The sequence below is a fragment of the Macrotis lagotis genome, chromosome X (assembly GCF_037893015.1).
Source record: "Macrotis lagotis isolate mMagLag1 chromosome X, bilby.v1.9.chrom.fasta, whole genome shotgun sequence".
Lineage (NCBI taxonomy): Eukaryota > Metazoa > Chordata > Mammalia > Peramelemorphia > Peramelidae > Macrotis > Macrotis lagotis.
The window spans coordinates 110,391,806-110,403,857 of record NC_133666.1 but is presented as its reverse complement, the minus strand read 5'-3'; the positions used below and the strand labels follow the sequence as shown (position 1 = coordinate 110,403,857).

At 35.7% G+C, this 12,052-nt stretch overlaps 1 protein-coding gene across 7 annotated transcripts in view; it reads right to left on the bottom strand.

Annotated features, from left to right (window-relative positions):
• The window catches only part of MOB3B (MOB kinase activator 3B), a 286,933-nt gene that overhangs the window by 176,211 nt on the left and 98,670 nt on the right, over positions 1-12,052 (bottom strand). For all 7 annotated transcript variants that reach the window (XM_074200351.1, XM_074200352.1, XM_074200345.1 and 4 more), the window contains one exon: positions 8,267-8,883. In XM_074200351.1, coding sequence (XP_074056452.1) covers positions 8,267-8,684 — 418 coding nt within the window. In that variant the 5' untranslated portion in view covers positions 8,685-8,883. The remainder of the gene's footprint in view (positions 1-8,266; positions 8,884-12,052) is intronic.

Genomic DNA, 12,052 nt, shown 5'->3' with positions numbered 1-12,052 from the left:
AATCCTGGTCTAACACTTACTATATGGGTCATCTCAGACAAGTCTCTTAACTTCACTGGACCTTACCTTCCTCATGTGTAAAATGAAAGCACTGGACTAGATGGACTCTAATGTCCTTTCTAGCTCTATGACCTTCATTAGAAAATTACTCAAGTTTTAAAACTATGAAGACAAAGTTTGGTACAATGGAAAAAGATCTAAAGTTAGTATTCACAAAACCTGCCACTTATTACCTGTATTACCTTGGACCAATACTTTGACCCTCTAGGCTCTAGTTTCCTCATCTGCAAATTAGGAAGTTGGACTAGATGCTTTCCAATTCCAAATCTTTGATCTTATGATCCAGATCTGAATCTATGATCCTACCCAGGTTTCAAATGACAAGTACTTTGTAGCAGAAAACTGTCAAAATCTCTTCCAGAAGGTGAATACATTAATCTTATCATTATTATCTACTAATTATTTAGTACTTTTTGTGTGTCAGACACTGGGGCACTTTATAAGTATTAGTTCATTTGGTCCTCATAACCACCCTAGAAGGAAGGTGTTATTATTATGCCCATTTTACAAATAAGGAAAATGAGACAGAGGTTAAATAGCTTGCCCTAGATTGTCACAGACACATAGACACAGTCAGTGTCTGAGGTCACATTTGAACTCAAAGCTTCCTATATCTAAAAACAGCACTGTACCACCTATCTGACCCAAATTCTTAAGACCTCCAAAAGTAGAAGGTGGCAGTGTGAAGGCAGGAATTCCCAGAAACTCTATCCAGAAAAACCCCCAATGCCATAAAATTATGACTCTAAATTCTAGGGTGGCAGAAAGACTTGAGTGAAGCAATTTTCTAAAACAGGACAACTTGGTAGATCCAAGGGAAAAGTCTATTATTCAATCAGGACTGGGGTTGGAAAAAGCCAAAGAGCAGCCCAAGCCAAAACTGTGCTATGCCAGAGCAAACAACCTCCAGACTTCCAGGAACAGCCCACAGGATGCCTGGGACCCTGAGAGGACCCAGGAGCAGTTTCCAGACCTTCCAATCCAAGAAACAGCGAAGACAACTAGGAAGATCAGTGGGGGGAAACTCTGTCAGAGTGAACACAGAGACCAGTGCAGTTTAGATCTCAACACATACCTCCCCAGGAATGGAAACAGACCTGCAGCATCACCCAGTAGTTGCTCCCAGAGCACTCAGCCCACAGATAGGAAGGGGGTGGGGGGAAAACTGTTGAGGTCTCTCCACTATCCCCAGGGTCAGATTCTTATTCTTTGTCCATATTCAGACCCTGTTCACAGCCTGAGCCCCATACAGCCATAGCAGAGCAGGGACCATCCTCACAGCTCCAGGGAAGAAGGGGGTACTTGTGGTCATCCACAGACCAGAGCACAGGCCAGGAGAGCAGTCAGAGTCTTTCATATGACATTGAAGAAATTGAAGTCTTTTGGGGGGGGTGTCCCAAAAACATTCAAAAGTTTGGGAAGCACCCCAAAACCAGGGCAGGGGCTGGGGAAATGAATAAACAAACAAACAAACAAAAAGGAATCTGACCATAGACAATTACTTCGGTCCCATGGAGGATCAAAATACACACTCAATAGATTAAAAAAGTCAAAGCTTCTGTATCCAAAGCCTCCAAGAAAAATAGGAGTCTCAGGTTAAGGAAGAGCTCATAAAAGATTCTGAAAATCAAGTAATGGAGGTAGAGGAAAAATTAGGAAGAGAAATGAGAGCAATGCGGGAAAATCATGAAAATCAAGTCAACAGTTTGGTGAAGAAGATACCAAAAAATGCTAAAGAAAACAATACTTAAAAACCAGTTTAGGTAAAATGGAAATAGCAGTCCAAAAGGTCAATGAGGAGAATGCCTTAAAAAGTAGAATTGGCCAGTTGGAAAAGGAAAGAAGAAAGCTCTGTGAAGAAAACAATTCCTTCAAATGTATAATGAAGTTAAAGAAAGCTGATGATGTGAGAAATCAAGAAATAATAAAATAAAATCAAAAGAATTTAAAACTAGAAGAAAATGTGAAATATCTCATTGGACAAATAGCTGACCTGTAAAACAGATCCAGAAGAGATTATTTAAAAATTATTGGGCTATCTGAATGTTATGACCAAGAAATGACTTCATTTTAAAAAAATTTCTCCAGGAAAATTGTCTTGATATCCTGGAAGCAGATGGTAATATAGAAATTGAGGGAATTCACCGATCACCTCCCAAAAGAGATCCCCCTCCAAAAACTCCCAGGAATATTATAGCCAAATTCCAGAACTCCCAAGTCAAAGATAAAATATTACAAGCAACCAGAAATAAATAATTCAAATATCATGATGCTACAGTCAGGATTACACAGAATGTAGCAGCATCTACATTAAGGGCTCATAAGGCAAAAAAGCTTGGATTACAAATGTGAATCAACCATCCAGCAAAACTGAACATCCTCTTTCAGGGAAAAAAGATAGACATTCAATGAATTAGAGGAATTTCAAACTTTCTTGTTGAAACAAACGTAGTTAAACAGAAAGTTTGGTCTCCAAGTACAGGACTCAGGTAAAGCATAGAGAGGATAGATCAGAAGCATAAATTATGAGCAATTTAATGATGTTGAAGTGCTTGTAATTCTACATTGGAAGATAATATTGATAACTCATATCAATATTCTCATTTATTAGAGCAGTCAGAAGGAGCATATCTATAGAAAAGGCACAGTAGAGAGCTGAATATAAAGGTATAAAATATAAAGACAGGATCAATGGGTGATAAAGGAATGTCTGAGAGAAAGAGATAGGAGAGATTGAATGAGCTTAGATATTTCATGTAAAAGAATCAAGAAAAAGATTTTGCAATGGAGTGGAAGTTTGGCGGGGAGATGAGGGGGAATAAATGAGTCTTCATTCTCATTGGAAATGGCTCAAAGAGAAAACAACATATATACTCAATGGGGCATAGAAATCTATCTAACCTTAGAGGGAAAAGGAGAGGAAGAGATTGGGAGAAAGGAGATAGGGGGAGGGGAAGTGGGTATGTTGTTGATAGAGGTGAGGGACAATCATGGGAAAGGGTAGGCAAAACAATACACTTTTATTTTTGCAGGGTGGTGGGGTCACAAGGCTGGGTGATTGTTGGATGTCTAGGGCCAGATTTGGGCTCAAGTCCTAGTTCTAGGGCCGGTGTTCTGTCTGCTGTGCCACTTGGCTACCCCACAACACACTTGAGGAGGAACAAAGTGAAAGGAGAGAGAGTATAGAGTAAATGGCATTAAGGAGGAATAGAATGGAGGAAAATACAGTTAGCAATAGCAACCCATGGGAAAAAAATAATGAAGCAACTTCTCTGGTGATAAAAAATGTAATCCCCCCCACAAATAGAACCGATGTTAGTTGAACACAGATTGAAGTACATTTCTTTTCTTTTTCTCTCACTATATTTTTATGGGATTTCCCTGTCTTTGTGGAGGGAGGGGAGAGTTGTGTTTACTTTTGCAAAAAGACTGACCATTTTAGTAATGTGCAAATAAATAAATAATAAATAAAACCACCCCTTCCAAAAATAAAAAAAACCTTCAAAAGTAATATAACTATTCAAAGTATTACTAGATATCATGGAACATTATAAAGAAGCACTCAAAAAATTTTAGTTCTAGCTAAAAAATAAAAAAGTAGATCATGGTAGCAGACTAGATAAATAAGAAACAAAAGCACTTAAAATTGGTGCCCAGTTTTTTGGGGGGGTTTTGTAGGGGGGTTTTTTGCAAGGCAAATGGGGTTAAGTGGCATCCCCAAGGCCACACAGCTAAGTAATTATTAAGTATCTGAGACCGGATTTGAACCCAGGTACTCCTGACTCCAGGGCCAGTGCCATATCCACTGCGCCACCTAGCTGCCCTGGTGCCCAGTTTTTGACAGATGTAAACTATAAATTGCTGGGAGATTTCCAATTTGAAAAGAATTTTAGTAAACTGGAAAGCAAATTGGTAGCAATTAGGATTAGATCATCATTTTATACTATACTCAAAGTATATATACATATATAAATATATACATATACATACACACTAAACTTAAAAAGTGGATGTAGGAGATGAATGTAAAAGTTCACAAAAAACTTTTAAGAAAATAAAATCAGATACCTTGTATAACTTTAGCTAGGGGAGAATTTTTAACTAAATAAATAAGTGATAGAGGAGAACATAAACAATAAACTGGACAGGAAACTGAGGCAGAGGCTATATGATTTGCCCAGGGTCACACAGCTAATAAGTCTCTGAAGTCAAATTTGAACTCTAGTCTTCTTAACTTCAGGCCAAATGCTCTATGCACTGCATCACTGAGCATCACTCAGTTCTAAGTAGGAAAAAATATTTTCACCATATATCTTAAAAAAAAAACTATGGCATACAAAATATGTAGCAAATTTCCAAAAAGATTTCTGAGATCAAGAACAATCACCCAATATATAAGAAATTTTTCAAAATAGGATATAGGATGTTTTGAAAATAATCACAAAGTATCAATATCCACATACAAAAACATCTTCCAAATCACTGATAAGAGAAATGCAAATTAAAATAATTCTAATTAAATAATTAAATTAAATAATTCTAAAATAATTAATAATTCTGAAAATTAGTAAAGACAGTAAGAGATAACAAGTGTCATTCCTGAAAGAAGGAAAGGAGGAAGAAAAAAGAAGGAAAGAAAGGAAAGGAAAAAAATCAGTCAAGTTAATAAATATTTATTAAGTACCTACTCTGTGCCAATGACTGCTAAGCACTAAAAGAAGAAAGATGGAAGGGGAATACTAATATTTATATAAGTTCTATGAGCTTAAAAAGTGCTTTATTTCATTTCTCCCTCAAAAAAATTCTGTGAAAATATAGTACTATTATAATTATTCTACAGCAAGGAAACTGAGGCTGACACTAGTCAGTATCTAAGGTAGGATCCAAACTTCCTTATTCTAAGTCTATTACTCTATCCATTATGGCACCTAGTTAATAGAATCCCAACACTGGGAAAATAAGATCTTTTGCACTCAAAAAAGAGGACGAAGGCCCTCTTTAGGAAATCAGATCCACAAATAATTTCCATAGTTTCTCCCAAATTTCATAAAAGTTTTGTTCCATTCTTCCTGTCCCATGAGAAAATTTCTTCAGATTAAAATAGTGAATTCTGTGGGAAATACCAAAAATAGGATTTCCTATGGAAATTTTTAAAAAACTAAATACATTGCAAGATGCTTCTTAAATGTTAACCTGTTCTCTTCTGGGAGATTTCAAATAATCAAATGGCTGGAAAAATATCAACTGCCTCCTATCACTGAGTCTCAATCTGGAATAATAATGGTTCATATAAAGATTGACCTTTAAGTATACAAAGTGATTTCCTCATATCTGTGTGCGGCAGGTGGTCTAAATATTACAAATTTTATATTTTATAAATAAACAGGTTCAGAGAGTTAAATGACTTGGCCACTGTTATAAGTCCCGGAGTTAGGATATACTTGTTATGGAACTAATTATATTGTTCAGGCAGGTTTAGTCTTAAAGAAGAACAAACAACAAGTATACATTAATAAGCACTAAAAATCCAATAAACATCCTAAAGTTAAGCTTTCATATTCAATTGTAAGGCCTAGGAAAATTTTCCTTTTTAGCAACAGAAGGAAAAGAATGGGAGTCCAGTGGTGCTATCTTCTAAGAATCTTTTCCTTCCCCCAGTATCACAGCATAATGGTTGTGAAAGGCACCTCCTCTGGGACATTCAGGCTAAGTAACTCCATCTCAGATTTCTCCCCAGGAACTATCAGGAAAACATTGCACCCAATGAATAAAGACTGAAAAAGGAATTTTCATCCTTTTGGCTTAGATGGAATAATCCAATTCTATCATGCATGTCCTTTGTGTCTTAGACAGGTTTTGGTCTTCAGTTCATTCATTTGTAAAATGTACAGTTTGATTAGATCAAGAGTACTTAACTTGCAGTCCACGATATAATATTTTTAAAATGTTTTGATGACTATTTCAATATTACTGATTTCCTTTGCGATCCCATGCATTTGATTTTATGCTTCTAAAAACACTATTGGGAGAAAGGGTTCATAAGTTTCACTAGAATGACGAAGGATTAATCTCTCTCAGAGGTTCAAATCTAAGGCATTATCTTAATTCTTAACAAAAAACTAAGTAACCCCATTTTTATAATTTCATCTCATTACAACAAAACAGGCACTAAATTGTGAAAAGATTTTTCCCTTTCTATTATTCTAGCTTAGTCATTATCATTGAAGGCTGTTAAACTGTGATGCTTTTCTGAAGAGGAAGTTGTTATCTGAAGTCACTGCTGGGTTGGAGATTTTATCTGTTGTCCTTGTTTCTGTGACAGAGACATTTGTCAGTTTCTTAACAAAGCAAGCTGTGGACAATGGATGGAGAGAAAGAGTGAAGTAAATTGCAAATTATGAGGAACTCACATCTGTCTGATATATATTCTCACTTAAGAAAAAGCTTTCTGCTCAAAATAAAAATGGCCTGTTATATTTTATTTTAATATATGAACCAATCAAAGTTTTCCTTTTCCTGTTTTTAGCCATAAAAAATCAACAACTGCTTACACACTTTAATATTTATGCAGAAGACTATACAAAAGCAAAGCCCACTTATCTGTTTTCCTTCTCCATTTTCTCCATTTTTGCATAAGAAAAAAAAATCAGAAAATTGTTTGAGGTATAATGCTGACATTTTCAATATGATTTTCATATTGTCATTAACCAAGCATCCATTTGATGAGTGCTCCCTTTTTACATGATCCTCTCTAGACATCAAGATAATTTCCATAAAAATGGCTCAAAATGACAGCCCAAAGACCAAGAGAAAGAAAAACACGCTGGAGTTCAAAGAGGAAGAGTATACTGTGAGAATATTTCTTCTAAAAATAACTAATGAGAACAATTAGTAATAGCATTTTGAGAGATAAGATGATATTAATGATGACAACATTTATGAAATTATTTTAACCACAGAACACCTCCGGGCTTATGAATGTCAGTCAAAGAACTTGGGGACATGGAGCACTCCTAGGATAAAGGAGACTCTAGGGAATTTTGGGGTTAAGTTGAGAAAGCTAAGCTTGTTTATATATATATGAAAAAAAACCTGTGCCATAGTAAATATTTTTGGTGCAGGATTTCATAGCATATGTCATATTTTAAAGGGAGAAATAGTACTAGGCTTGAAATATACTCCCCAAAATACCCTTCACATAAAACAGGATGTGAGAACTCTCTAGAAACAGTTTGGGAAAGATTGGTTTCAGGAACTAGTAATTATACTGGTTATTTTTCCTTAATGAAACCTTGCATCTTCAGAAAAATACAAGAGAAAATTAAATACTACTGAGGAAGAGAGGAGGAAAGCACAAAGCTTTTCACCCTGCAAAACAGGACAAAAACAGAAAAATCAAAATCTGTTGAGGTAAGGAACAGGAAATATACAGGCAAGTTGATGGAGAGGAACAGGAAATATACAGGAAAGTCGATGAATTCAGAAACATTTGTTTAACTTTGCTTTGAAGTCTAAGCTTAAGAAATTACTAGGATAGGATGTGATTGATCCCAGGCAATGAATAGTATAGCATATCCTCTGGACAGATTCAATTTCGGTCTCTTTTCTGAAAAGGCACAATGGATATTCAATAGAATGGGGATGGTGATTAGGTTATCTCCTCACCCCCTGCTTCCAATTATGAATAAGTACTGTGACTCTGCTGATACAGAAGAAACAATAATCATAACACTCCATTTCAATACATGGGACCAGGGATCTAGAACTGGATTAATATTTCTTTAATGGTATTATAATAAATAGCTCTGATTTTTATTAATGGAAATAAAGAGGTGGAGGAAAGGTTGGATATCCAGCTCTTTATTTCTCCAGAAAAAGACTTCCTAGTCTTTTTCATTACTACACAGATGCAATACTACCAGGATGCAATACTTGGCAATAAATACTGACAGGCTAATATCGATAATAGCAGCAATATCAGATGAATTGCAACTAGCCCATCAACAATGAAGAACACAGATCTGAGTGGCTGTAATAAAAAAAAAAAGGATCAAGCCTCTAGGAAGCTTTAGAGATTGAATCTAACATTGTACCATACTATCCAGCATGTAAAGTAATATGTAGGAACTGCAGTAATATTTCAGAGTAGTGGAGCAGGAGAATATTCCAACCAGAATGTCACCTAAGATATCACACTTGCACTTACCTACACTGGTAGGAAATATATCTTCGTTATTGATCTGTACCTCAATCCAGTCCATGAGAAGGTTCATATATTGTGGGGCTGGCAATGCAGTAGGTTTCTTGTACTTAAGGTCATCCTGCCACCGATACTCATATTTGGGGCCCCCTGACATCACAGGACAGGTCCTCTCAGTGCAGAACTCACAGATGGTGCCGTAGATTAGGTTGATACGGTTGAAGAAGTCTACCACATGAACGGCAACCCAGTCATTCTGGTCTTCCCCACTGGGCAGCTGCACTGCTGCCTTCAGGTCCACCCCAGAGTTCAAAGAGGCCTGTGCCCTTTTGTGGAGCTCAAACCTTTGTGTGCCAGGTTCAAATTTGCGCTTGGGCCGAAAGGTCTTGTCTTTATTGAAAACCTGTTTCAGGGCTATTGACATTGTCTTCTTGTCCTCTTCTCTTCTTTTACAGGAGGCAAACAGGCACCAAGAGCTTTTTGGTGTTATATCACAGCTCAGGAAGGTTTTCCACTGCCAACCCTCGGACCCCAGTCTCGCAGCCACGGTTCCCAGTCTCTTTTAAATGGCCCCCTCACTCTTCCTTTTGAATATTTTCCCAAGAGACCTCATGTTCCCAAAGCTAGAAGGGAAAAATATATATGTGAGTTCCTGGTTTGCCTTCAATCCACTTCACTATCATGTGGTATTAAAGGGAAGTATTAATTTAATTTCTAGCTGACTTGACCTTCATCCACCAGATGAAGAATATCAGTGGGGTGAAGCTACCCCATCTGGGTTATTTTTTCAAACTGGTACACACACACACACACACACACACACACACACACACACACACACACGAAAACCCCTACGTGCTCATAGAATAACATACTTGATTGAGTGTCAAAAGTTACGCTGCAATTCACCATTATAGACACAATCTGAAGACATTTCTCAAAATAATATCCATTATTGGAGTGGTGTGCTATATACTTCATATGGGAAGATGACTTTTCAGTTGGGCATTCAATTAGAACAGTGCTTTCTTCATTGGGAATGCATATGCACTCATCATTTTCTTACACTGTCTACTCTTGTGACGAACAGAACAGTTTATTAAGTCCAGCATGTAGTCTGTAACCATTAAATAGGGAGAGTATAACTGATCTGCTTAGGGAATTGAATTTTTGCCTTATCAACAAAGTGTTAAAATCCAAAAGAGCCAACAAGTTCCAGGTCCCTCTGTATGCCATTAATCTATAAGGTAGGGTAGCACATTGTAAAATACACAGGAAAAAAATATGGACAATGACTACAATGATGTAAATAGAAAGAAAAGTTACCATGAAACAACTGAAAGTGAATGTTTGTAAACATTACAAAAAAGAAAACATGACCCAAGAGAAGAGATAAGAGAAGGAACTTCTTCCAATACATTTACATAGATGAGATAACTAAGGGTGTGGAAAATTGAATTTATTTTCAGATTTTTTTTTGATAAGCTGATTTCACTGTGTTTTTTTCTTCTATCTCTTGAAAACATTAATTGTTATATAAAATGATTCTCTGGAAAGAAGGAAATGGAGGAATATATGGAAATAGGGAAGTAAAAACAAAAGATATCAATATTATTTTTAAAAGAGCACTAGCTGGCCTGGATTAATATTCTACTATTCCCTCTCTCTCTTTGTGGTCTTGGACAGTTCCCTTATCTTCCCTCGGCCCCAATTTCCTTATTTATAAAATAAGGAGATTGAAATAGATGACTTTGGAGGTCTGTTCCAGCTCTAAATCTCTGACACTATTTTGTACAATTCTTAACAATAAGTGAAAAAAGGGACAGCTAGGTAGCACAGTGAATAGAGCACCAGCCCTGGAGTCAGTCCAAAGGACCTGAGTTCAAATTCGGTCTCAGACCTAGCTGTGTGACCTTGGACAAGTCACTAAACTCCATTGCCTTGCAAATTTTTTTTAAAAAAAAGAACAATAAATGAAAAGAATTATGTAAGTATAATATCTAAATAATTTTTTAAGCTATTGTCAATTAGAATGCTAATTGGTGGGTTGTTTTTTACTTCTATCTTTCTATGTATGCTTAATGCTAGAACAGTTTTGCACATATTAAGGACCTCATAAAGACTTGTTGAATTGAACTGAGAATTAAGATGAAATCATGATATTTATTTCTTGTTTCACTGAGCAGCATTATAGAGGAAAGTGCTCTAAAGTGGTTGCATGAAATTGAAAAGTTTTTACACAAACAAAATCAATATGGCTTGAATAAGAAGGGAAACTAAGAAAAAACTTTTATCAAAAATCTCTGAATATATATATATATATATATATATATATATATATCTAATAAAAAATTATCACTAAGAATTGTTTTCCGGTGATTTACTGGTCAGATATGAATTTTCAAAAAAATAATTGCAATTAATTCACAATAAATATGAAAGACTGCTACAAATTCATTAATAAAAATGGAAATGCAGCAAAGCAATTCTGAAATTTCACTTCAGAATGAGTACACTGGCAAAGATAAGAAAATATGAAAAGTCAATGCAGGAACTATTATTTAAAGACATGTATATTATTAATTAATTAATCAGGAGCTCTATGGATTAGTCTAAACATTCTGAAAAAGTTTGGAATGATGTTTTTAAAATAGGGGTGAATGCGAAATAAGCATTTATAAATAAAATATATTGATCCTCAGAACAATCCTGGGAAGTAGATGTTGTCATTATCCCCATTTTACAGCTGGAGAAATTGAGGCAGACGGAGTTCAATGATTTGTCCATGATCACAGAACTAGAGTCTGAGCAAAATTTGAACTCAGATCTTTCTCACTCCAGGCCTGGAGCTTTATTTACCATGCTTCCCAGCTGAATATAATCTATACCCTAGATATCCATGCCTAAAATACACTCCAAGGACTTCAAAGGCAGAAGAAAAGATTCTGTTTATATTTAATATATAGTTGACTTTTTGTGGTAGTGAAGTAGAAACAAAGTAACTTGGAAGTGACTAAAAGTATAAATATTATACCATAAAAATACTATGAGGAATTCAGAATTCAGAAAGACATGAACTGATGCAAAATGGAGTATGTGAAGCAAGGAAAACCATATACACACAGTGACTAGTGATGCAACATAATGAACAAAAACACAAAACTAAATACTGTGTAGTTATGATGATCAGACAACTTCAGAGAAGAGATGAGAAAATACACCTCCCCTTCACTGTAGAGGTGAGGGGCCATGAGTACAGAATAGTATATATACTCTGTCAGCCTTGATGGTTGTACTAGTTAGTTTTGATAAAGTACTCTTCGGGACACCTTGCTGAGTATAGTAGGGGAAGGACTATAATCTGAGTTAAGTTATATTATATAAAAAGATATCAATAAAAAATAGAATGTAAAGCAAATGAAAAGTAGCATGCCTTAGTGAATAGAAAACCTGGTTAGAATTCTGTCTAATTAAAGACACAATCTGACAAGTATTTATTAAGTACCAGGAACTGTGACTACAAAGTCAAAAGCTGAACTAGGAACTTCAGTCGCTTTTACTAATATATATATATATATGTCTTCTTATTGAAGACTTGCACTTTTGAATAATGAACAATCACTTCATTGGTCCCATAACTTTTGTGTTCTTTCTACTACTGTTATCATGGTTTTATGTCAAGAGGATTTGTCACTAGCTAAGAGGAATGGTAGTTGGCAGGCCAATAGATTAAAGGACTTGTCTTAAACTCAATTAGACCTGAATTTAAATCCTGTCTCAGACATTTATTAG